At 37.8% G+C, this 27887-nt stretch overlaps 1 protein-coding gene across 1 annotated transcript in view; it reads right to left on the bottom strand.

The window, feature by feature from the left end:
• Window positions 1-11338: 11338 nt before the first annotated feature.
• corn (microtubule-binding protein cornetto) overlaps window positions 11339-27887 on the bottom strand; it is a 38841-nt gene continuing 22292 nt past the window's right edge. The window contains exons 9-12 of the mRNA XM_071590598.1: window positions 22663-23381; window positions 19639-19831; window positions 17991-18134; window positions 11339-11777 (exon numbers count right to left, since the gene is read on the bottom strand). Of these exons, the coding sequence (XP_071446699.1) occupies window positions 11559-11777; window positions 17991-18134; window positions 19639-19831; window positions 22663-23381 (1275 nt within the window). The 3' untranslated portion in view covers window positions 11339-11558. The remainder of the gene's footprint in view (window positions 11778-17990; window positions 18135-19638; window positions 19832-22662; window positions 23382-27887) is intronic.

Raw genomic sequence — 27887 nt, 5'->3', positions numbered from 1 at the left:
AAAAAGAATATTGTTGTTTTTCGCAATATTTTTAGATATTTGGGCTCTTTTAGCATTAACACTTATTAACACAGCATTAACACTTATTAACACAGCATTAACACTTGCGCTGAAGCATCTTTTTTGCTCATTTCTTGTCTTTAAGGATTTATTCTGGGTTTTATTTTGTTTATTTGATGAAAATGAACAACAATACACACCATGGAAACATTTTTGTTTGATTTGTGTCGAGTGAGATTTTCACCTAGAACCCAAAGGGGGGGTATTGGAACTTTTCATGGAAAAATGTGAAAAATTAAAATTTCTAAAAATGAAATAAATGCCTTCTATTCACCTCAAACATTCACTCTAAAATAGAAGATTGTTCTTTTTCGCAATATTTTTAGAAATTTGGGCTCTTTGAGTATCATTAACACTTGCGCTGAAGCATCTTTAATTCTCATTTTTTGTCTTTCAGGATTTATTCTGGGTTTTATTTTGTTTTTTTGATGAAAATGAACAAAAATACACACCATGGAAACATTTTTGTTTGATTTTTGCCGAGTGAGATTTTCACCTAGAACCCAAAGGGGTGGGTATTGGCACTTTTCATGGAAAAATGTGAAAAATTAAAATTTCTAAAAATTAAATAAATTCCTTCAATACACCTCAAACATTATTTTTAGAAATTTGGGCTCTTTTAGAAACATTAAAACTTGCGCTAAAGCATCTTTTATGCTCATTTCTTTTCTTTCAGGATTTATTCTGGGTTTTATTTTGTTTTTTTGATGAAAATGAACAACAATACACACCATTGAAACATTTTTGTTTGATTTGTGTCGAGTGAGATTTTCACCTAGAACCCAAAGGGGGGGGTATTGGCACTTTTCATGGAAAAATGTGAAAAATTAAAATTTCTAAAAATGAAATAAATGCCTTCTATACACCTCAAACATTCACTCTAAAAAAGAAGATTTTTGTTTTTCGCAATACTATATTTTTAGAAATTTTGGCTCTTTTAGTAACATTAAAACTTGCACTGAAGCATCTTTTATGCTCATTTCTTGTCTTCAGGATTTATTCTGGGTTTTATTTGGTTTATTTGATGTAAATGAACATCAATACACACAATGGAAAAATTTTTGTTTGATTTGTGTCGAGTGAGAATTTCACCTAGAACCCAAAGCGGGGTTCTAGGTGAAAAGCTGGGTATTGGCACTTTTCACGGAAAAATGTAAAAAATTAAAATTTCTAAACATGAAATAAATGCCTTTTATACACCTCAAACATTCACTGCAAAACAGAATATTGTTGTTTTTCGCAAAATCTTTAGAAATTTGGGCTCTTTTACTAACATTCACACTTACGCTGAAGGATCTTTTATGCTCATCTCTTGTCTTTCAGGAATTAATCTGGGTTTTATTTTGTTTATTTGATGAAAATGAATAATAATACACACCATGGAAACATTTTTGTTTCATTTGTGTCATGAGAGATTTTCACCTAGAACCCTAAGGAGTATTGGCACTCTTCATGGAAAAATGTGAAAAATTAAAAATTCTAAAACTGAAATAAATGCCTTCTATACACCTCAAACATTCACTATAAAACTGAAGATATTTGTTTTTCGCAATATTTTTAGAAATTTGAGCTCTTTAATAACATTAACACTTACGCTGAAGGATCTTTTATGCTCATCTCTTGTCTTTCAGGAATTAATCTGGGTTTTATTTTGTTTATTTGATGAAAATGAACAATCATACACACCATTGAAACATTTTTGTTTGATTTGTGTCGAGTGAGAATTTCACCTAGAACCCAAAGGGGGGGTATTGGGACTTTGTCATGGAAAAATGTGAAAAATTGAAACTTCTAAAAATAAAATAAATGCCTTCTATACACCTCAAACATTCACTCTAAAACAGAAGATTATTGTTTTTCGCAATAATTTTAGAAATTTGGGCTCTTTTAGTAACATTTAAACTTCCGCTGAAGCATCTTTTATGCTCATTCCTTGTCTTTCAGGATTTATTCTGGGTTTTTTTTTGTTTATTTTATGTAAATGAACATCAATACACACCATGGAAACATTTTTGTTTTATTTTTGTCGAGTGAGATTTTCACCTTGACCCCAAAGGGGTATTGGCACAATTCATGGAAAAACGTGAAAAATTAAAATTTCTAAAAATGAAATAAATGCCTTCTATACACCTCAAACATTTACTCCAATACAGAATATTGTTGTTTTTTGCAATATTTTTAGAAATTTGGGCTCTTTTATTAACATTAACACTTGCGCTGAAGCATCTTTTCTGCTCATTTCTTCTCTTTCAGGATTTATTCTGGGTTTTCTTTTGTTTATTTGATGAAAATGAACAAAAATACACACCATGGAAACATTTTATTTTGATTTGTGTCGTGTGAGATTTTCCCCTAGAACCCTAAGGGGTATTGGCACTCTTCATGGAAAAATGTGAAAAATTAAAACTTCTAAAAATGAAATAAATGCCTTCTATACTCCTCAAACATTCACTCTAAAACAGAATATTGTTGTTTTTCACAATATCTTTAGAAATTTGGGCTCTTTTACTAACATTCACAGTCACGCTGAAGGATCTTTTATGCTCATCTCTTGTCTTTCAGGAATTAATCTGGGTTTTATTTTGTTTATTTGATGAAAATGAATAATAATACACACCATGGAAACATTTTTGTTTCATTTGTGTCATGTGAGATTTTCACCTAGAATCCTAAGGGGTATTGGCACTCTTCATGGAAAAATGTGAAAAATTAAAAATTCTAAAAATGAAATAAATGCCTTCTATACACCTCAAACATTCACTATAAAACTGAAGATATTTGTTTTTCGCAATATTTTTAGAAATTTGGGCTCTTAAATAACATTAACACTTGCCCTGAAGCATCTTTTATGCTCATTTCTTGTCTTTCAGGATTTATTCTGGGTTTTATTTTGTTTTTTTGATGAAAATGAACAAAAATACACACCATGGAAACATTTTTGTTTGATTTTTGCCGAGTGAGATTTTCACCTAGAACCCAAAGGGGGGGGTATTGGCTTTTTTCATGGAAAAATGTGAAAAATTAAAATTCCTAAAAATTAAATAAATTCCTTCAAAACACCTCAAACATTATTTTTAGAAATTTGGGCTCTTTTAGAAACATTAAAACTTGCGCTGAAGCATCTTTTATGCTCATTTCTTGTCTATCATGATTTATTCTGGGTTTTATTTTGTTTATTTGATGAAAATGAACAAAAATACACACCATGGAAACATTTTTGTTTGATTTGTGTCGTGTGAGATTTTCAGCTAGAACCCTAAGGGGTATTGGCACTTTTCATGGAAAAATGTGAAAAATTAAAATTTCTAAAAATGAAATAAATGCCTTCTATACACCTCAAACATTCACTCTTAAACAGAAGATTGTTGTTTTTCGCATTATTTTTAGAAATTTTGGCTCTTTTAGTAACATTAAAACTTGCGCTGAAGCATCTTTTATGCTCATTTCTTATCTTTCAGGATATATTCTGGGTTTTTTTTTGTTTATTTGATGAAAATGAACATCAATACACACCATGGAAACATTTTTGTTTGATTTTTGTCGAGTTAGATTTTCACCTAGAACCCAAAGGGGGGGGTATTGGCACTTTTCATGGAAAAATGTGAAAAATTAAAATTTCTAAAAATGAAATAAATGCCTTCTATACACCTCAAACATTCATTCAAAAAAAGAATATTGTGGTTTTTCGCAATATTTTTAGAAATTTGGGCTCTTTTAGTAACATTAACACTTGCGCTGAAGCATCTTTTATGCTCATTTCTTATCTTTCAGGATTTATTCTGGGTTTTATTTTGTTTATTTGATGAAAATGAACATCAATACACACCATGGAAACATTTTATTTTGATTTGTGTAGTGTGAGATTTTCACCTAGAACCCTAAGGGGGGGGTTTTGGCACTTTTCATGGAAATTTCTAAAAATGAAATAAATGCCTTCAATACACCTCAAACATTCACTCCAAAACAGAATATTGTTGTTTTTCGCAATAGTTTTAGAAATTTGGGCTCCTTAATTAAAATTAACACTTCCGCTGAAGCATCTTTTATGCTCATTTCTTGTCTTTCAGGATTTATTCTGGGTTTTATTTTGTTTATTTGATGAAAATGAACAAAAATACACACCATGGAAACATTTTTCTTTGATTTTTGCCGAGTGAGATTTTCACCTAGAACCCAAAGGGGGGGGGGTATTGGCACTTTTCATGGAAAAATGTGAAAAATTAAAATTTCTAAAAATTAAATAAATTCCTTCAATACACCTCAAACATTATTTTTAGAAATTTGGGCTCTTTTAGAAACATTAAAACTTGAACTGAAGCATCTTTTATGCTCATCTCTTGTCCTTCAGGATTTATTCTGGGTTTTTTTTTGTTTATTTGATGAAAATGAACAATAATACACACCATGGAAACATTTTTGTTTGATTTGTGTCGAGTGAGATTTTCACCTAGAACCCAAAGGGGGGAGTATTGGCACTTTTCATGGAGAAATGTGAAAAAATAAAATTTCTAAAAATGAAATAAATGTCTTTTATACACCTCAAACAGTCACTTTAAAACAGAAGATTGTTGTTTATCGAAATATTTTTTGAAATTTCGGCTCTTTTACTAACATTAACACTTACGCTGAAGGATCTTTTATGCTCATCTCTTGTCTTTCAGGAATTAATCTGGGTTTTATTTTGTTTATTTGATGAAAATGAACAATAATACACACCATTGAAGCATTTTTGTTTGATTTGTGTCGAATGAGATTTTCTCCTATAACCCAAAGGGGGGGTATTGGGACTTTGTCATGGAAAAATGTGAAAAATTAAAACTTCTAAAAATAAAATAAATGCCTTCTATACACCTCAAACATTCACTCTAAAACAGAAGATTATTGTTTTTCGCAATATTTTTAGAAATGTGGGCTCTTTTAGTAACATTAAAACTTCCGCTGAAGCATCTTTTATGCTCATTTCTTGTCTTTCAGGATTTATTCTGGATTTTTTTTGTTTATTTTATGTAAATGAACATCAATACACACCATGGAAACATTTTTGTTTTATTTTTGTCGAGTGAGATTTTCACCTTGACCCCAAAGGGGTATTGGCTCTTTTCATGGAGAAATGTGAAAAAATAAAATTTCTAAAAATGTAATAAATGCCTTCTATACACCTCAAACAGTCACTCTAAAACAGAAGATTGTTGTTTTTTGCAATATTTTTTTTAATTTTGGCTCTTTTACTAGCATAAACACTTGCGCTGAAGCATCTTTTATGCTCATCTCTTGTCCTTCAGGATTTATTCTGGTTTAATTTTGTTTATTTGATGAAAATGAACAATAATACACGCCAAGGAAACATTTTTGTTAGATTTGTGCCGAGTGAGATTTTCACCTAGAACCCAAAGGGGGGAGTATTGGCACTTTTTATGGAGATATGTTAAAAATTAAAATTTCTAAAAATGAAATAAATGCCTTCTATACACCTCAAACAGTCACTTTAAAACAGAAGATTGTTGTGTTTCGCAATATTTTTTGAAATTTGGGCTCTTTCAATAACATTAATACTTCCGCTGAAGCATCTTTTATGCTCATTTCTTTTCCTTCAGGGTTTATTCTGGGTTTAATTTCGTTTATTTGATGAAAATGAGCAATAATACACACCATGGAAACATTTTTGTTTGATTTGTGTCGAGTAAGAATTACACCTCGAACCCAAAGGGGTGGGTATTGGCACTTTTCATGGAGAAATGTAAAAAATTAAAATTTCTAAAAATGAAATAAATGCCTTCTATACACCTCAAACAGTCACTTTAAAACAGAAGATTGTTGTTTTTCGCAATATTTTTAGAAATTTTGGCTCCTTTAGTAACATTAACACCTGCGCTGAAACATCTTTTATGCTCATTGCTTGTCTTTCAGGATTTATTCTGGGTTTTATTTTGTTTATTTGATGAAAATGAACAACACTACACACCTTGGATACATTTTTGTTTGATTTCTGTCGAGTGAGATTTTCACCTAGAACCCAAAGGGGGGGGTATTGGCACTTTTCATGGAAAAATGTGAAAAATTAAAATTTCTAAAAATGAAATAAATGCCTTCAATACACCTCAAACATTCACTCCAAAACAGAATATTGTTGTTTTTCGCAATATTTTTAGAAATTTGGGCTCTTTTATTAACATTAACACTTGCGCTGAAGCATCTTTTCTGCTCATTTCTTGTCTTTCAGGATTTATTCTGGGTTTTCTTTTGTTTATTTGATAAAAATGAACAACAATGCAACCTTGGAAACATTTTTGTTTGATATGTGTCGTGTGAGATTTTCACCTAGAACCCAAAGGGGTATTGGCACTTTTCATGGAAATATGTGAAAAATTAAAATTTCTAAAAATGAAATAAATGCCTTCTATACACCTCAAACATTCACTCTAAAACAGAAGATTGTTGTGTTTCGCAATATTTTTTTTTAATTTGGGCTCTTTTACTAGCATAAACACTTGCGCTGAAGCATCTTTTATGCTCATCTCTTGTCCTTCAGGATTTATTCTGGGTTTAATTTTGTTTATTTGATGAAAATGAACAATAATACAAACCATGGAAACATTTTTGTTTGATTTTTGTCGAGTGAGATTTTCACCTAGAACCCAAAGGGGGGGGTATTGGCACTTTTCATGGAGAAATGTGAAAAAATAAAATTTCTAAAAATGAAATAAATGTCTTCAATACACCTCAAACAGTCACTTTAAAACAGAAGATTGTTGTTTATCGAAATATTTTTTGAAATTTCGGCTCTTTTACTAACATTAACACTTACGCTGAAGGATCTTTTATGCTCATCTCTTGTCTTTCAGGAATTAATCTGGGTTTTATTTTGTTTATTTGATGAAAATGAACAATAATACACACCATTGAAGCATTTTTGTTTGATTTGTGTCGAATGAGATTTTCTCCTATAACCCAAAGGGGGGGTATTGGGACTTTGTCATGGAAAAATGTGAAAAATTAAAACTTCTAAAAATAAAATAAATGCCTTCTATACACCTCAAACATTCACTCTAAAACAGAAGATTATTGTTTTTCGCAATATTTTTAGAAATTTGGGCTCTTTTAGTAACATTAAAACTTCCGCTGAAGCATCTTTTATGCTCATTTCTTGTCTTTCAGGATTTATTCTGGGGTTTTTTTTGTTTATTTTATGTAAATGAACATCAATACACACCATGGAAACATTTTTGTTTTATTTTTGTCGAGTGAGATTTTCACCTTGACCCCAAAGGGGTATTGGCTCTTTTCATGGAGAAATGTGAAAAAATAAAATTTCTAAAAATGTAATAAATGCCTTCTATACACCTCAAACAGTCACTCTAAAACAGAAGATTGTTGTTTTTCGCAATATTTTTTTTAATTTTGGCTCTTTTACTAGCATAAACACTTGCGCTGAAGCATCTTTTATGCTCATCTCTTGTCCTTCAGGATTTATTCTGGTTTAATTTTGTTTATTTGATGAAAATGAACAATAATACACGCCAAGGAAACATTTTTGTTAGATTTGTGCCGAGTGAGATTTTCACCTAGAACCTTAAGGGGGGAGTATTGGCACTTTTTATGGAGATATGTTAAAAATTAAAATTTCTAAAAATGAAATAAATGCCTTCTATACACCTCAAACAGTCACTTTAAAACAGAAGATTGTTGTGTTTCGCAATATTTTTTGAAATTTGGGCTCTTTCACTAACATTAATACTTCCCCTGAAGCATCTTTTATGCTCATTTCTTTTCCTTCAGGATTTATTCTGGGTTTAATTTCGTTTATTTGATGAAAATGAGCAATAATACACACCATGGAAACATTTTTGTTTGATTTGTGTCGAGTAAGAATTACACCTCGAACCCAAAGGGAGCGAACAATAATACACACCATGGAAACATTTTTGTTTCGTGTTGACACTGGAGAAAGGCATCCTGGATGAAGTTCTCAGTGCGTACCAGATGGTCTGTCGTGGACCTGCCACGCCGAAAGCCGCACTGAGCGTCGGAGAGCAGGTGTCGACTCTCCAAGCACCACATGAGACATTGGTTTACCATCCGTTCCTGCGACCTTGCACAGGCAGCTGGTGAGAGATATGGGACCGTAGTTATTCGGGTCATTTTTGTCCTTGCCCTGTTGTGGGATTGGTATCACGATGGACTCTCGCCAGGCATTTGGAAAACTGCCCTCGTTCCAAAGTTGGTTGAGGGTATTTAGGACCTCCCCGATCGCAGTTTCCGGAATGTTCCGGAGAAAAGCGTTGTGGATTTCGTCCGCCCCTGGCGAGGTGTTATGGGAGTCTTCGATGGCGGATTTAAGCTCCCATGGCATGAAAGGCTCATTGTAATATTCCCGTGTAGGACCTGCACCAAAATTGAGAGGGACTCTCTCGCATTGCCTCTTCATGTTCGCAAATTCCGCGGCATAGGCCTCGTCACTGCTATTGGCCGCGAACTGACTGGCAAATATATTGCTTATTTCGGCAGGTGAAGGAACCACCCGGCCAGCAACAAGCAGTGGCGAGATGACAAATGAGCCCTTGGACCCGGAGATTTTCTTAACTTTGTCCGATACCTGACCAAGTGGCGTGCGATGGTTGATGGTAGAGACGAATTCTATCCAGGAAGCCCTCTTGGCCTCCTTGATGGGCCTTCGAGTTCGCGCTCTCAGGCGGCGGTACGATGCCAGATTAGTTGCAGTAGGGTATTTTTTAAAAATATTCAGCGCTTTTTTCCTTGCCGGGATCGCCCTTTCGCATTCCCCGTTTCACCAAGGGACAGGAGCTCGATTAAGATTCCCGGACGTACGAGGGACACTTTTGGTAGCTGCCGCCAAGAGCGTTGAACTTAGTTTCTCGACGTTGTACAACGCGTCGAAATTTACGTGGTGTCTATATGTAAATGTACGCTTGAAAAGCGGCCAGTCCGCACGGTTGATACGCCACTTTTCCGGAGGTTTTGAAATGTTGAGCGAAAAGTCTTCTTTTGCGAGTAGAAGAGGAACATGGTCACTCCCACAGAGATCGTTTTGGGTGGACATGTTCAGCTTTGTGGCTAGACTTCTCGAGCATAAAGCGAGGTCTATTGCTGAGAATTTTCCATTGAAGCTGTTAAAGCGAGCTTTTTCACCGCTATTTAATAAAAACAGGTTAAAATCCTCAATAAAGTTGGATACGATTCGTCCTCACCTATTACTTCTGGTTTCTGGATCATGGGCATTAAAATCACCCATCAAAATGAAAGGCTGAGGAAGCTGGCGGACAAGGGCTTCAAGATTCAGGCGAGTCACTGGTGCACCCTCTGGCAGATACACGTTACATAACGTAATCCTCTCAGGGGTGTGCACCGTGACAGCAACGGCTTGGAATGGAGAGTTCAGTTGGACTCGGGAGGTGTGAAGGGCCTCACGAGTAGCAACCGCTACTCCCCCTTGGGCTCGTTGGCCACTTAGGTCATCCATTCTAAAAGCAATGAACCCCTTTGGAATACCCTTGTCTTAAGCCTTAAAATGTGTCTCTTGCAGACAAATGCAACAGGGTTTAAAATCTTGGATTAAAACAGCCAGCTTCTCCTTGTGCCAATAAAAACCATTGCAGTTTCACTGCAATATGGAACACATTTAAAGTTCTAAATTAAAATGAATAAATATATAAATAAATAAATAAGTTAATTAAAAAGGGAGATGACCAACTCCATTGAGGTTATTGCTTGAAGCGATGTTTCCTCTTCCACTCGCTTGTGAAGACCTCAGTATCCGAGATACTGTGGTCCTCTTCAATAACCTCCGGCTTCTTTGGCTTGGCTGGAGGTGGCGGGGAAGGTGTATTCTCATGCCCTTTCGGCGTGTTCCCCTTGGTGGTTTTTTGTGGCCTCTTCTTTGAAGGGCCCACCAGAGTAGGTGGCTTGTTGTCTGCCTTACTCTTTATATCTTTCACCCTCTTTGCTTTAGGCGCTTGCGTGTTGCTAGAGGAGTCTTTAGGGATCTCTGTCTGCATGGCAATAGTGCACTTTAAACATGGCGTGGTGGCAATGGAAGCAAAGGGCCAGGAGAAAGTTGGGGTGATTAGGGCCCTGTATTTTCTCCTCGCTTCCGCATATGGGATTTTTTCCAATGTTTTGATCTCCATGACTTTCCTCTCTTCTTTCATCTTCGGACAATCACGAGAGTACACTGGGTGTGTACCATTGCAATTGACACGAAGAAGTTCTGAAGACCACTCTTTATCCTCGTGCGCGTCTTTGCCACAGCGCGGGCAGGTTGCCTTGCCCTTGCAGCCTGCCGTTTACGTGAAATCCGGGGCCGAAGAGGGATATCGCTCTCTGGTCCATACAGGGCATCCGAAACCAGCCTCCAGGATCCCCTTCTCTCCCTTATGGATCTCCAGGCACGGCAAACACCTGGGCGGATCGCAGGCCAGATGGTATGGCCGCTCACAGACAGTGGATCCACAGCACTGTCCAGACGCATCCCTTGCTGGCTTGGGGTTTGTTTTCGGGGTTTTCTCCCCGCCCTTTTAGTCACCTCTTACGACAAGCAGGGATACTGCGGGAGTATTCTCTATCCCCTACCCGCGGGGGGGGGGATGAAATCATGTCACCAACTGCAGTTTCCAAGGGGCACGAGTTCTTCAACGATTACCGAGACTGTGGAGGAAGATCAAATGCAGGGTCTAGGGTCTGCTTGCAAAGACCTTCTGCAATGTATTGAAGAAGACTCTGACCTGGTCCGCTGGTCACAACTTGGCACCAGCAGTTAACTATTTCCTATTCCCAAAAGGGAAATCCTCCCTCCCCCAAAGGACACCACCACAGTGCCTTCAAAGAAATGCATGCATGCATACCCTTAAGGATCTTCCGGAATCCACCAACCACGGAGCCTTTGAGTCATTGGAAAATCAGCTGGCAAAAGTGAATCGATGCTCAAGGAAATCAATGGAGCACTTTGAAGAATTTTGAGTCACTGTTGCAATATCTAAAATAAATCTATTTCTCCTAAATATTTCCCGATACTTTATATACAAACCTTACAAAGTACACCCCATTAAGATAGAGGGTGTTACCATGCAAATGAATTATTTCCAATTATTTAGCAGAGAGTTTCCATATTTCAATAGCTTCAAGCTTAGTAGCAAGCTCTTTATTTATTTAAAAATGTGTTATTCGTGCAAAGATGTTTTTCTTCAAGAACTTCAAGCATTTTCAGTCTCAAGGAAACTTATTAAATGATTGGATTACAAAGCAAAAACATTTTTTATTATTATGATAGATTTATTAAATAGCTGCTGGTTTTATGAACAATATACAGGGTCCACATTAATGGTCCATATTTTTTCCCTCTACAATCCTCCCAGCTTCATTGTTTCATGTTAAAAAGGAGACAAACTAATTTTTAGAGAGTAAGGTCAGTTCATACACAGTCCATATTAATTGCAGTGTCCACAGAAATTCAGCAATGGCTGTCCCACTCAACGGTGCGCACACTATGCCCTACCATTCACGGCATCCTCCTTCACTCCAATTTCCTGAATGTCACTGCCATCTGGAGAGATATCTGCCGGCATGGAAGCATTGGCATTTGGATCAGTTTCCAGGCCAATCACTGGCGAAGAGACTGACAGGAAGTTAGCCTCCTCCAAATCCTGCTGGAGTTTGGCCAGGGGTGGGCACTGCAGAACCACCCCTTGAACACTGTTCAGTGTCTTGGTTTGGGGAGAAAAAAACAATATCGGTTTAAATGGCTGGCGAAAGCAAATCAATATAATTTTGAATGACAACATCTAATCTGGCAATGGATTGAGAGGCTTAGCCCATCTGCATCACTCTGAAAGCCTAATCTGCAGTTGTGCCACCGAGGAATAAAATTCATAGCTCAATCACAGAATTACATTCAAATAATAATTTTAAATCACATTAAATTCTGATACAATAACTACAGCCTTGTATTTCAGATTTTCATGAATAAGTCCAAACTTCACAACAGAACAAAACCTTGATCAGAAAACAAATTAGATGAGAGTGTTAACCATGAAAATGTCATTTTTTGAAAAATGCAAAAATAAAAATGTATGAGCAAACAAATATATCCAATTGTTTTCATTTATTTATTTGGCAGACTTAATGAGATGCAGGATCCTAAATATCAATTCCAAATCATCAATGATTCAAACTCCTAAATCATTGGCTTGGCTCCAATTTGTGCAATTTCATTGTAATTAATAGACTCTGGCCAGTAATGTGCTAATATTTTAAGGGATTTTTTTATTGCCAAGAATCCAATATTAAACAGTTTTCGATTGACAAATCATAAATTAATTTCATCAGTCCATTTTTCCCATTGAATCAAATGTTATTTCAGCGAAATAACTGGCCAAGTAAAATAAAAAGAGATTTAGAAAATAGCAGCCATTCATTAAGAAGATGGCTGGAATTAAAAAATCGCTCAAGACATACTGCTACTTATAACCCTTTCACACAATTTTCCAAGACAAAATTAACCCCAATTAAGTGATTATCTCATCACCAAGAATATAGTATATTTTATCATGTACATAATGTTTTTGGGCTCTCAAAGATATTTTGAGAAAAATATTATTAACAAAGTGGCTGTTCACTTTTGACACCCAATATTAAAAATAATTTTTAGGGTAAAATGAGACTTTTATGCTTTAAATAGTATATAATTTTGCAGTTTTTTCTTCATTTTTTGCTATAATGAGTTTGATTTGAAGTATACATCAAGTCAGTTATCCATCATCAAAAAGCAGTTACATTTCAAACTTAAACATCCCCATTGATTTGAAATTTAAAACATGATTTAGGGTTTAAATATTTTACACAAGGCACATCAGGAATGCCAATAACAGAGAAAATTGGCAAGATGCACATTATTATTAAAAATGACAGTTATCCTTTCACTTGCATAAATGAACAACCTATTTCAGATAGGAATAGGTCATGTCAGAAAGACAAAATATGATCAAGATATGGTGAAGGACATACTACCTTGATCAAAAATTTCCCGGAATTTATTCAGAAAATTAAAAATACAAGTTTATTCATCTAAATCTATATTGTCCCCTTCAAAGTAATCCCCATCGACTGCAACACACTTATTCCAGCGCTTGATCCAATCCTCGAAACATTTTTTATATTCGGTTTTCGGTATGTCCATCAGTGCTTCCTGCGATTTTTCCATTACTTCCTCTCGGCTGCTAAAACGCGTTCCCCGTAATGGTTTTTTAACTCGATTGAACAGAAAGAAGTCACAGGGAGCCAAATCAGGTGAATTCGGTGGCTGTTGGATGGTATTTGTTGCATTTTTCGTCAAAAAATTACGAATAATGATAGCACTGTGCGACGGTGCGTTATCATGGTGCAAAATCCACGAGTTTTCTGCCCACATTTCTGGTCTCTTTCGGCGAATTGCTTCACGCAAACGTCTCATAACGCCCAAATAATACTCTTTGTTTACTGTCTGGCCTTCTGGCAAAAATTCATGATGCACTACACCGTTGTAATCCATGAAAACCGTCAGCATTGCCTTCTTTTTTGACTGAAAACGACGTGGTCTCGATTTGGTCTCGGCTCATTTGGTGAACGCCATTCACTTGCCTGATGTCTGGATTGCGTGTCGTACTCATAAACCCACGTCTCGTCTCCAGTAATGATCCTTTTGATGAATGTGGGATCGGATTCAGCCTCGCAAATCATGTCTTTTGCGACGTCAACACGGTCTCTTTTTTGCATGAAATTGAGGTCTTTTGGCTGCTACACGACGGAAACCCAAATCATTAACCACAATGTCTTGGGCGGATCCATAGGCAATGTTCAAGTCCTCCGCTATTTCTCTGATGGTTAATTTGCGGTTATTGACCAACATTTCTTTTACTTTATCAATTTTTTCACCGACTTACGATGTCGATGGTCTGCCACTGCGTTCATCATCTTCGATTGACTCACGACCACTTCTGAACCTCTCGTGCCACTGGTCAACGATCGTTTTTTTAGAGAATCGTTGCCGAAACACTTTTCCAACATTTCCAACGTCCGTGCGCCACTAAATCCGTTTTTTACGCAAAATTTAATACAAGTTCGTTGTTGCAAATTTAAATCCATTTCTGCAATTGTAAAAAATCGCCAACACACACAGAGATAGATGTACTCTTGGCTACGTAACTTTTGCAAATGTCAAGTTATGACACTAAGATTTAAAGGGAATATCAACAACAGATGTACCAATTTAACAAAAAAAACAGAACTCAAATCGGAACGATGGGAGCGCCACACGGTGGTTATTCCGGGAACTTTTTGATCAAGGTAGTATGCTAAACTTGTTATGACTACACTGCTACTTTTGATCGTAAATAAAGTATGTGCTTGCCTAGCAGTGAATAAATTGAACCAATCGTAAGTAGAATGTGAAGATAAAATACTCAAGGAACATGAGGATACTGAGAAAGGTTGATTAAAATTAAAAGATTATGTGCACACAGGAGGAAAATTATAAAAAGAGTGGCAATTTTACACTCGGCAGGAATTTGAGCAAGGCAGGAGCTGAACGCAGTAATTGACATGAGCTCAAGAAACAGGAAAGCAAGCATTAGTGTAAGAGAGAAGGAATTGATTGGGAACAGAAATATTGGGAGAAGATTATAGAAATGAGGCACGTCATTTAGAAGGAAAACAAATAAAATGGGAATAAGGTTTGGTAAAATGGGACAAGAGACAGCAAAAAATAAAGAGACGAGGGAAGTTTGGTGACATGGTGAGAAGATGGGCTATTAACAGGAAATTGTTGCGTACACAATTAATTTGGAGAGAATGTTATCAGATATTAGCATTCATTATTCTGAAGAGCAGAGCTCACAAAATGTGCTAGTCAAGCAAAGGTTCTTGAGAGAGCAATTACGAGCGGTCGTGCCTCCCAGCATACTTAAATCTGCCCTATGCTAAGATAGGAGTTCAACTATTCCAAAAGCAATCACATTTAAGCATTAGAATTTGTATGACCTAATATTTTGTTTTTTATACAAAGAACTGCATTTAAACATTAATTCAATACAGAGCTACTCAAACGATGGTAAAAAAGAAACAAGAAAGTGGTCTCTGGATTTCAAATACAAGTTCACCTATGGCCAGGTGACCCACTCATAGAAGAGGAGTTAAATTGAATAACCATAAGGAACCAAGCCCAGAGTATTCATCTTAAGTGTAAGTGATAATATCAGAATTGGGTCAGAAAACTTGTTTTCTTTCCTGCTCACTACTTGGGAATCACTTCTTTACGTTCGGAAAAGCATTGCTGTACACACTTAATTGGATTATTGGCTCTTTCTTCAAAACTCCACAGCAATTCATTATAATATTTGATGGAATGTATTCAGTCTTAAGTCAATAATGAATAACTTGGTATAAATACAATACAAAATGGTTCCTTCATGATGAATGTTACAAACAAAAATAAATGATGCCATCTTTTACTGTAAGGATAATGGTTTAAAATAAATCCTTATTGCAACTAGCACATGAGATACACTGTTCTTACTCACGTCATGGCAGAAGACAAAACAAGAAAGTAGACATCCAACCAAAGATTTTTTTAAAATTTACATTTAATGAAATTTGTGAAAAAGACTTTGGAACACGATAATTGTTCTCCAGAATGTTTTGTGGTTTCATGAGTTGGCATCACATTTTCTAAAAATATTCATCACTACATGTTTTGAGAATGAAGTCATTTTTCGATTAGCCAAGGTAGGTACACTCAGAATTCAGAAGTATAGGTTTCTTCATGTCTGCATAAATTTCATGAAACATGGAATAAGTTCATTCATAAGTTAAGGAGCCATTGTATTATGCATAATAAGTATAATCTATGCATATTGATCATGGTTATTTATGCAAATATATTATATGTAGATACGTCAATCAAAATAAATGATCAAATACATAATTGATGGTTACAGTAAATCTACTTAGGTTCTTAAAATTAACAATGTTTTATTCAATTGCTGAATTTCTCGATTATTCCCGATATGCATGCGTCTTGTATCCATTGTATGTACTTTGTCACTTTCCCCTGACACGTGTCTCATATCAAGTGTAACAGTTGTAACTACTTGATCGCTGGACAAATAAAATGTATTATTATTATTATTATAACAATCAACCAGATGGTTGGTTTGATAGATGAGGGAGAAGCTCATCTTGAACTTAACCCAATGATGTATAAAGTTCACACATCAGGGTAGGGGGGACAGTTCCTTTCCCTGTGCTACTATGGTTTCCTGTGAAGCTATGGCACTCGAAAAATTACAAAGCTTGGGTGGAGCTAAGGGTGCCCAGAGAGACTTTACCGGGAATCAATCCCAGGTTCTCCAGCCAGTAGTCCAACACTACCTAGACTACCATGTCCAATAATTAATGGCAAATGAAGCTATACTTCAACAAATTACATCTTCATGAAATGAAGGATAGATAGTAAAACAAGGTAAGCTTAAGCATATGGATGTCAAAGAGAATAATGTAAGAAATACTTTATGCAGTGCAAACTAAAATATTTTTATGAAAGCTTTCATGAGTTCAAAGCAAGTTTCGTTTATCATAAGAAACTAGAATTTTTACCTTGTTCTCCAACTTTGGGCAAAGCAATGAAAATTGCAAAATGGTGAGGCAAAATTAGTATAAATCTGTAATAATTACATAAACAATTTTTATTTCTAAATAACCTGCATTTTGAGTGAAGTTGTTTTGCTTCAACCAGGTGCAAGTTAAAAAATAACACACATCTGAATCGCATATTCAGTGACCATAACTCATATCAAATTTCTTACGGTGCTTTATAATCTGATTTGAAACAAAAAAAATATTCGGCTGGTATATACAACACATATATTGGTGCATTACAATGGTTTCCTCAAATTTTTCAATGAAATACATTTTCATGATTCACTGATATTTGCATAGGTAAACGTAAAATTAAAATGGCCATTGCAATCTTTTGCATTAAAATTACATTGCTCCCTATGAAACTTCATGAATCATATTTTCATCTCTTTTTTTTTAGTTTTCCACCTTTGATTATACATTCATTCTCCCAATCTGAACTTTGCCCAGTTTCATAGTTCATTCTATTCAAGACATATTTAAATGCCAATTATTCTATTCATCTAAAATATGCTTACCTGGAATTTCTGAATCAATTATATAGTGATGTACAAACATACAAGGCTTGCATACAAAGTATCGGGAAAAATATTTTCCCCTTGTAAGCATGAAGTGTTGAATTGAGACTGGGAATTCAATATGCGTATGATCGCTGATAGTATTGACATTGATAAGATGACAGTGCACACACCATTGGCACTGGAAATTTTTGGTGATATAAAAGACCTGTGATTAACTAGACCCCGAAGGTGTTGACGAACAACCAAAAGAGCAGACTTGAGTGTCTGCTTGCGAAGACCTTCTGCAAAGGCATCGCGATGATTCCCCAACTCCCTTATAAGGGGGTTGGGGAATCCCCAACTCCCGTAAGGGTTCCAGTCCCCCCTGACTTGGCACCAGGAGACTATTTCCTATTCTCAAAAGTGAAATCCTCCCTCCCTCAAAGGATACCACCACAATGGGACCCTAAGTGCCATCAAAGAAAGTTGCACGCTTGTACCCTTAAGGCCCCTCCAGAATCCACCAACCAGGGAGCCTTCAAGGCATGGAAAAGTCACTGGCAAAAGTGTGGAAACACTCTAGGGATGTAATCTGAAGAATATTGAGATATTGTAGAAATATCTGAAATAAATCTTTTTTCCCGAGACTTTTTATTGAAACCTTGTTTCAAAGGTTGGAGGAATCCTGATGATTCTCATTGATGGCAACACATTTAACTTACTATATAACTTACTTAAAGTACTCACCTCAAGAGCATTGTCTATGGCAACATACTGCCTCCTTACTTCAGTAAGAGCTTGTCGCCAGTTGTCTGCCAGTAGTTTGTTACTTATGGCATACTTTTTACTAAGCTCATGGACATGATCCTTTTCATTCAGTCGATCAGGTAACTGTGGAAATTATATGTGCACATCAAATATTAGTATCCTTAAAGAAATTCATGAATCAGGTTCTACTATTAGTTATTTTTGTGAATTTTCAGTTCACAATTAATCCCAAATTCTCCTTCCGCAAATTAACAATAGTGAGAATTATTCCATTATGCATTTTATTTTTAACAACATTTTCTACACAAGTTAGAAAGTAATCCAGCTGAACTTTTGAGAGATAAATCCATTTAACAAGTGCTTAGGAAAATAGAAAAAAAAATTCCTTTTGGATAGGTTCTTTTTTTTACATTCCAACAATCTCCTTTTAGCTCGGTACACTCTTCCCAGCATTTCTTCAACTTTGTTAAGCTGTTCAAAAAGTAAGATTTCGGAAGGTCATCTCATAATTGCCATTTGTGTTGGAAATGATTTCCTCCTTCAATGTTGATTGTTTTCCAAGAGGCCATTTCTTTAAGCTTGGAAATGAATGAGTATCACCGGGGGTCAAATCTGGCGGAGAATGTAATTCCATGTTGTAATATTGTAATTCCATTTACAAAACTGCACACATCTACACCCATTCATTCTCTTGATGGAATAAATTTTTTTCTTTCCCAAATGAGCATGTTTTTTCTTGAATTCTTTGCTCAACCAGTGCAATAACGATGCATAATACTTTCCCTTTATTGTTTGCCCCTTTTTCCAATATAGATTATTCCACATGGTCATCACCTTGTCATCTGATTTCACCATCTTTCTGACCGCATCCCTTTTAGAAACCCAATATTTCCACTGTTCCTTTGTAGTAGTATGTCCATGTTTTGTCCACAATTATGTATCAATCCAGAAACTTCTCAGGATTGCACCAAATCACCCCTACAAATTAACCACACGATTGCGTCCATTCTCCAATCAGAGCAAATTCAACAACCTGGGACATTTTTCTCACCCAAATTTTTCATGCATAATTGAAAGCAATGTACCTGGTGATATTCCTTTGGCCTCAACTAGTTCATGAACTCTGATTCATTGATCACTCGAAACCATTTCTTCCACTGGATGTCCATCATTTGTGTATGTACCATTGCCACATCTAAACTCACTTACCCAATAGTTAACAGTTGAAAACACAGAAGCAGATGTGCCAATAACTTCATTTGACTCATTTTGATCTCTTTCAGTGTTAAATCTTTTTAATAGACATGTATAATCACTACCTGACATTCATTTCTTCCATTTTAGTTAATAAAAAAACTTTGTTGCTTTAAAAGACTGTGGAAATGAAATCACATGATGGATATAGCTGTAACTTTAATAGCAGTCTTTTGAGAGATAAGGCTTACAAAAAAGCAATCCTCTCCCAATAATACAAGCGACATGCACAGCTTCAGTTTGACTATATTTCTAAAACTGCCACTAGTCAGACTACCAAGTGTTGCTGATCTGATCGCCATGCTTTTAGTATTACATATGAATGCCACAATGAAATGTCATCCTGATAATTCTAGAATTTTTCAGTACTCACAAAGGCTTCCTCCTGAAGCTGTGACAGTTGAATTCGGGCTTCATCCAGCTCCATGGTACGCTTCTGGAGTGTGGTCAGTGCTTCACTCAGCTCAGACCGAAGTCTTGCACCCATCTGCTCCCAGCTGTGAAGCTGATCCTGTGCTTTACTGTTCTTCTTTGCTTCAGCATGAACCTTTTCAGTAAGATGAGCCCTGTAAAAGAACAACAAAACTTGTACCAACACCAAAGACAACTTTTTAAATTAGAGTGTTTTCAAATTTCCATATTCTTCAAGAGAATATCCATGGGATACTTTTGCAGAGTGAGATAATTTAGTCACATTCAAAGTATTTCTGGAAATGCTATCTACTGGTTCCGTTTCGTAAATGACATTCTTTGCTGCTGGAAAGGAATCAATGGACGCCTTTGTTTCAATTTTAAACTCGGTACACAAAAGCATAATATTTACCATGGAACCAGAACAGAATAACTCAATTAACATTCTAGATGATCACAATTCTCAATTTACAGGAAGCCCACATCCACATACCAAGTTATACCACATAACTCCCTGCACTCTATCGACACAAACTAGCCAGCTTCCACTCGATGCTACTCAGACTCCTCAACATCCCACTTAAATAATCCCATTACGAAAAATAACTAAACACCGTTAAAACTATAGCCATCAACAACGTATAAACCTAATAGACACACTATTACACAAAAAGAGGGAAATCAAAGCATCGCAGAGCATAACTTCTTTAATCCCGGATACATCTCCCTCCACCCAAAACTCACAACGTTTGTGCAGGCTCCCCTACATCGGCAACCAGTCAAATAAAATAGCCAAAAGATTCCCCGAAATATAAATACCGAGTTTCCCTTTACACCCCTCTAAACCTATCCACGCTATTGAGCAATTCAAAAGACAAAGTGGATAGGATTTGGAAAAGTGTGAATGAATACATATGAACTGATGTGTCACTCCTGCCCCACTGAATACATTGGCCAAACAGGCAGGGACTTCAAAACAAGAGCAAACGAGCACCAAAAGCAACCACAGAAAGGAGATGAATCTTCACTGGTCGCAAAACACATGATTAAAACTGATCACAAATACAACTTCAAACCTAAAATTCTACATGTCAAAGAAAAAGGGAAGAAACTAGATGCCATCGAACAATTACAAATTACTAAACACAAGATCCAAAACGACCTGTTGTTAAATGAAAATTTATTTCAGTCTCACTCCCCATTACTTGCAATAACATTCAATTAAGCCATCTTGCACCTGTCGCCAAAAGGAACCTATATATCCATCCCCTCCATCTTCTTGCCTCACCCCATCCCAAACCAAACCATAGTATAACAAAACTAACAGTTGAACAACCAGGGTTTATCCCGGTGGAGGATGGACCTTTTCTCTCCCTCCTCCCCTCCCCCCACAGACAGACACTTCCCTGAGACCAGCCGTTCACACAACGTTAGTCCCAACTCAACATAGGAAGACACCAACCTCCCACTAACTGAATCAACTCTTGGCACTGGGATGATCCTCAACAAAAGAGACTGATCGGCCAACGGACCCCACACCAACACCACAGAACACCGCCACCACTCCTTCTCCGCACACCGCAGGGAGATGGAACCAGTACAGTGAGAGCTTCACTTAAAAATTATGCAGTGCATTGAAACTGGTCGTGAATAAATTTTTATTTAGTGGAACGTTGTAACAGTCTTTGTCTCTGTTATTATGGACCAGCTCCACCACATCACACCTGAATTTGTAATTTATATATTTTTCTTACAATTTTTAAGGAGTTATTCACTACTGATTTAACCAACTAAAAACATGTATGAAGCTAACTTGTGTGATCCACAATATGAACCAACATTAAATGAAATTTTTTGCTCCTGGGCTGATCTTCATTGATATCATTTTTTAGATTATCAGTCTCCTTTTCTACAACCCATAACGAGTATTGGAACAGGAAGGAAGAGTGGTGAGAACCATGAAAGGGAATGTTTGTTCTAATCGGTCATAGTACTCAACTGCGTTAATGTGGGGCTTATAGATCAGACTTGGGGACTATTGGAAAAGCAAAGCAAATGAAAAGAGTAGTCTTGGAGACATGATTCTGGAGGTCAATGACCAGATTGGCATATAAGGAGTGTGAGAAAAGGGTGCGCGAATTTGGTGCCGCGAGGGCAATTTTGACGAACAACGGAAACTTGCACGCAAATCTGCCAAGAGCTTCTCAACCATGTGAGTGAGGATCCAAATTTTGCAGACGATGCCCCACCAGACTTCTTCCTCTTCCCCGCCACAAATCCGGGCTGAAAGAATGTCACCACAGCACAGCAGATGCATTACCACAGGCCTTGACGAGGGAGCTTAGCTGAATTCTGGGTGACAGCTTCCAGAATGCAAACAAGGCATGGAAAACCCTCTGACAATGGCGTGAGGAAGCACAAGGGTGCTATTTCAAAGAATTTTGATTGAACGCATCTATTCTGGCATTAAATTTTTTTTAATCAACTCAGTCCTGACTCCTTTTGGGAAACACCTTTTATGTAATGAGAAAAAGCAAGTCCTGAGAACAGATAAAGAGGAGATGGCTTGAAAAAACTAATATATTCATAAACTTTAATTTGAATGGAGAGCATAGCATACTCTGTCCCTCATAAATATGGTCAATTTGGCAAGATTGTAGACTTTTAATACAAGGGTTTTGAGACGTGACGAGGAGAAGATGGGGAAAAATTTCTTGAATGTATTGGGCAACAAATAAAGTATTCCAAGGCAAGGTAAGAAATGAAGAAGGATGGTGGGAGAGATTCAAAGAAGGAAAAGGAAGATACCAGAAATAATGAGAGGTCATGGAATGTTGAAGAGTACAAATTATTGGAGAACGTTTAGAAGCCATTTGGAAGGGTCCATCTGGAGAGAGAGAGGAAAGGGCTTCTGGGGTTTCCAAAGAATTACCATTGGTGAGGGAGGAATGAATTGAAAGAAGGTCAGCCGACCTTTGGAGCCCACCTTTCCTCGTGCACCTCCTCCAGGTAGGTGTCATTCTCCATCTGGATGATACGAAGGACCTTGAGAAGCTTGGTGAGCAGGTTGTCAACCTCGATGACCTGGTCGACGAGGGAGTCGGCGCCAGGCGGAGGCGTCAGGGGCGTCGACCGACCGCCCTCCCCACCTCCTCCCGCCCCAACTGCCCCCTTGGCCCCGCCCTCGGCCCCTCCCTCGGCCGCCGCCTCCTCCGACGGCGACGAGGAGGTGGAGAGGGGCGAGGTGTGAGGTGGCGACAGCGGTAGAGAGTCCTCCTCCTCCTCGTTCTCCGTCACTTGTCGCTGCATTATCGCCCGCGATAGGTTCTGCAGGGACTCGCTGCCCGCCAGGCGGGCCGGGGGCGGCGGGGGCAGCAGCCCTTCCTCCTCCTCTTCCTCCTCAGGCTCGTCGACCGCCGCCGGGGACGGGAGCGAAGTGGCGGCGGCTGGGGCCGTCGCCTCGGAGGAGGACGAAGTGGGGTCCGGTAGCGGCGGTGGCGTCGCACGGTACGAGAAGGGCGCCGCGGCGCTCTTGATGGCGCTGATCACGGCGGACACGAACGAGGCGCCGGCGCCCGGGGAGGCGGGCGAGCGGCGTCGCGAAGGGCGGGGCGCCGGGACTTCCGTCGGCGCCGCCCGCTTCTTCTCCGGACTCGCCTCCACGCTGCTGCTCTGTGTGTACGCCTCGTTATGGAATATAACATCCTGTGAGAGAGCAGGAGGGGGTGAGTTAACATTTCTGTCCTGTTATCTTGTTTTAACCAGGGCCAGAGATCGGTAACTAATTTATGATGGCCAAAGTACGGGGTAGCAACACCTACATGGTTTGTATAAACACATGTATAATTAACGGGAACAATTTTTTCCTGGCGTGACTGTACGTCACACCGCGCAGGCTCGTTGTTGGGGGGTTTGACCTTCAACACGCGCTAAGCGCCAATCGCCTGCGAGCGTTTGTTCAGGCTTGATCGTACTTTAAATTGATTCCTGTCGAGTGAATTGGTGCAAGCTCAAAATGCAGCGAACGATTGCACAGAAGTACGCCATCAAATTTTGTATTTGACTAATTGATTCGGGTATGGAGCTATTGCACATGATTTGCCCAGTGTTCAAGGATGTAAGCATGTCAGAAACTGCAGTTTTCAAGTGACATACTACCTTGAACAAAAAGTTCCCGGAATAACCACCGTGTGGCGCTCCCATCGTTCCGATTTGAGTTCTGTTTTTTTTGTTAAATTGGTACATCTGTTGTTGATATTCCCTTTAAATCTTAGTGTCATAACTTGACATTTGCAAAAGTTACGTAGCCAAGAGTACATCTATCTCTGTGTGTGTTGGCGATTTTTTACAATTGCAGAAATGGATTTAAATTTGCAACAACGAACTTGTATTAAATTTTGCGTAAAAAACGGATTTAGTGGCGCACGGACGTTGGAAATGTTGGAAAAGTGTTTCGGCAACGATTCTCTAAAAAAAACGGTCGTTTACCAGTGGCACGAGCGGTTCAGAAGTGGTCGTGAGTCAATCGAAGATGATGAACGCAGTGGCAGACCATCGACATCGAAAGTCGGTGAAAAAATTGATAAAGTAAAAGAAATGTTGGTCATTAACCGCAAATTAACCATCAGAGAAATAGCGGAGGACTTGAACATTGCCTATGGATCCGCCCAAGACATTGTGGTTAATGATTTGGGTTTCCGTCGTGTAGCAGCAAAGTTGGTGCCAAAAGACCTCAATTTCATGCAAAAAAGAGACCGTGTTGACGTCGCAAAAGACATGATTTGCGAGGCTGAATCCGATCCCACATTCATCAAAAGGATCATTACTGGAGACGAGACGTGGGTTTATGAGTACGACACGCAATCCAGACATCAGGCAAGTGAATGGCGTTCACCAAATGAGCCGTGACCAAAAAAACCACGTCGTTTTCAGTCAAAAAAGAAGGCAATGCTGACGGTTTTCATGGATTACAACGGTGTAGTGCATCATGAATTTTTGCCAGAAGGCCAGACAGTAAACAAAGAGTATTATTTGGGCGTTATGAGACGTTTGCGTGAAGCAATTCGCCGAAAGAGACCAGAAATGTGGGCAGAAAACTCGTGGAGTTTGCACCATGATAACGCACCGTCGCACAGTGCTATCATTATTCGTAATTTTTTGACGAAAAATGCAACAAATACCATCCAACAGCCACCGAATTCACCTGATTTGGCTCCCTGTGACTTCTTTCTGTTCAATCGAGTTAAAAAACCATTACGGGGAACGTGTTTTAGCAGCCGAGAGGAAGTAATGGAAAAATCGCAGGAAGCACTGATGGACATACCGAAAACCGACCGTAACTTTTGCAAATGTCAAGTTATGACACTAAGATTTAAAGGGAATATCAACAACAGATGTACCAATTTAACAAAAAAAACAGAACTCAAATCGGAACGATGGGAGCGCCACACGGTGGTTATTCCGGGAACTTTTCGATCAAGGTAGTAAGTTCTTGAAAGATAACCGAGAGAGTGTAGAGGACGACCAAAAGCAAAATCGAGGGTCTGCTTGCGAAGACCTGCAACGCATTGAAGAAGACCCCGATGTTTTGGAAAGTCCCGACTTGGCACCAGCAGACTATTTCCAAAAGTGAAATCCTCCCTCAAAAGACACCACCAGGGGACCTAAAGTGCCGTCAAAGAAGCTTGCACAATTATACCCTTAAGAAGGACCGTCCGGAATACTCCTACTTTCGAGTCTGGAGCCGCTGGCAAAATTATGTCGACGCTAAAGGAATGTACTTTGAAGAATTTTGAGGCATTACAGCAATAAATAAATCTATTTTTCTTAAACTTTTCTCAATGATTTTTTTTAAATCCCTGTACCTCGGATATTAAATATCAATTGACTGTCAGAAAAGCTGACCTCTGGAGACCAACCCTTACCTTCTGAGTGACCCTCTACCCATTTCGCAGGGTACTTGAGAGGTACTTCTACATGGCCATGTGTGAGGCCCTTACATGTGAAGCCTAGAATTTTGAGATGAGGGATGGCTGATGGCAAATTCTCATTCTGCATTAAAAAGCAAAAAAAAAAAACATGTCCAGTGTTTTTCATGATTACAGCATGACATGACTGTGGGAGGTAACTTGCTGGCACCTTGTTTGATCAATAGATGAAGGATCTCCAAATGTCGGATGATTTTGAATTTTTCCATTAAGCTTGCATTTTAACCAAATCTTGAAGCATGGATTAGGCATGTATCATGAAAAAAAACCAATGATTCCAATATTTTCTGCAAATTGAATGAACATTCCAGGTTGGCTCTTTCCATGATAGAAGAACATATTTCAGGATCCTAAGTAACATATACAGGGACTGACTAGAGAGTAACTTATATTTCGGTCTAGCGTTGCGGTGGGTAGGGTTAGAGCCACCATCATGGTGTCTACACGTCCCTACACTCAGTACGCATCTGCTGCGGTAATGTATGCAGGCTGCAGTTTTTCTACTTTGCTCACATTGCAAACTGCTAAAATATACTCCACAGCAGAAATTCCCAAGAGTTGAGAAGTGTGATCTGTGATCAGGTTTTCACTGGTAAAATACCACAAGCCAATTTAAATTCATACGCAACTTTGTGAAGTGTTTGTTGGAGACGGAATAATGGGTGAAAGTGGAGCGAGGCAGTTCTCCAAAGTTCACGATGAGGACTGCAGTGGTTGGTCTAGCCTTGTGAACTGATGGTGAAAATGAACAAAAAAATTTATGAAAATCACCAATTTACGATTACAGATCTCTCGCTAGATGTGGCTTGCAACACAGCGCTTCTAAAGAGACGCAGAACTGCATGCTGGTGGAAACAAAAGGTCATTATGTAAGGCGGCAGATTTCCTCAGAGAGAGAATTGAAAAGCTTGCATATCGTATTGATAAATGCCTCAATTTTAAGTTCATACATTATTATAAAACGTAAGTTACTTTCTGGACACTGTTTGCTGACAACTCATGGGATTTCATAAAGCAGTGCACATTTTACCCATTCACAGTGTGAGCATAGAACAACCACAGTTTGCACACTACCACCACAGGATGGATACAGAGAGTAGGAATGTTTAGACACCAAGGTGGTGTCTCTAGTACTACCCACCACTAGACCAAAATATGAGTTGATTTCTTGACAGCCCTTGTACATAATTTTCTTCTAATAAACCTTAAATAACATTTTTTGGATGCGTTATAATATTTTACAATAATGTAGATGGGAAAAATGTTTCACTCTTTGTGCATTTTGCATAAAGAGTAAAATTCTGGCATGAATTATGCTTGTTAAGCAAGGTTCCCCTTTATTTGTTCCTGAATTGAACACATTGAGATGCAGAATGCAGAAAAGTAAGAAAATGATGGGGGTAATAATATGTAAACTCTGATAATGGCTTTGTGAATGTGCCCCGATGACTTTATGATAATGCTATTGACATGCGGTCCTCAAAAGTCAACCTAATTGTTATAATTACGTACTTTGATTCAATAGTTTGCCAGTTATGTGATAAAAAGTATTGTCCAGAGGTCACTAAGGAGAAAAATACTATGTGATCAACTGTAAGTATGTTTGTTGCCCATTCAATGTAGCATTTAAATATTTTTTGAAACAAATACCCAGGAAGTTATGGAATACATATACACATATGTGTTACTTTCATTGCATCATAAACAATATAATAACTCACTTTCTCATGAAAATATGAAGGAAGTGGGCCACCACTGTGTATTTTATGTTATCCTTAGATTCCGAATTTAATGAAGTAATCGTTAGTAGGCAAATTAAAGTAAATGACTGCCTTTGACTTATAGATGTTAACAAATTGGATGAAATAAATAAACGCACTGTTGAATTTTATGGTAAAAAATGCTTCCAATTAGTGCACTACATTTTTCTAGATGAACTTGCTATTTGAGATATTCTAGGAGATCTAGGTGATAAGAGCCGTCCATAAATTGGCTCAGACATATTTCAGAGAGTTCCAAAAAAAAAGGGAAGCCTATAAACCCTGCAGAGACAGAACAAAGTTTGCTGCAATAGCTTTTGCCATCACTCACACAGGTATTAAAGATGGAACCTCTGACACATGATGGAATACAGCAAATGTGATGCTAAGGGATGCAAGAGATTTAAGCCATTCCACATTCAACTTCATTCTCAGCGGTAATTAATTGGTACACTGGAGAAAAT

This window comes from Hetaerina americana, unplaced genomic scaffold (assembly GCF_022747635.1).
Source record: "Hetaerina americana unplaced genomic scaffold, ioHetAmer1.1.p SCAF_4, whole genome shotgun sequence".
NCBI classification, from domain to species: domain Eukaryota; kingdom Metazoa; phylum Arthropoda; class Insecta; order Odonata; family Calopterygidae; genus Hetaerina; species Hetaerina americana.
This window is presented reverse-complemented; position numbering and strand designations above follow the sequence as displayed.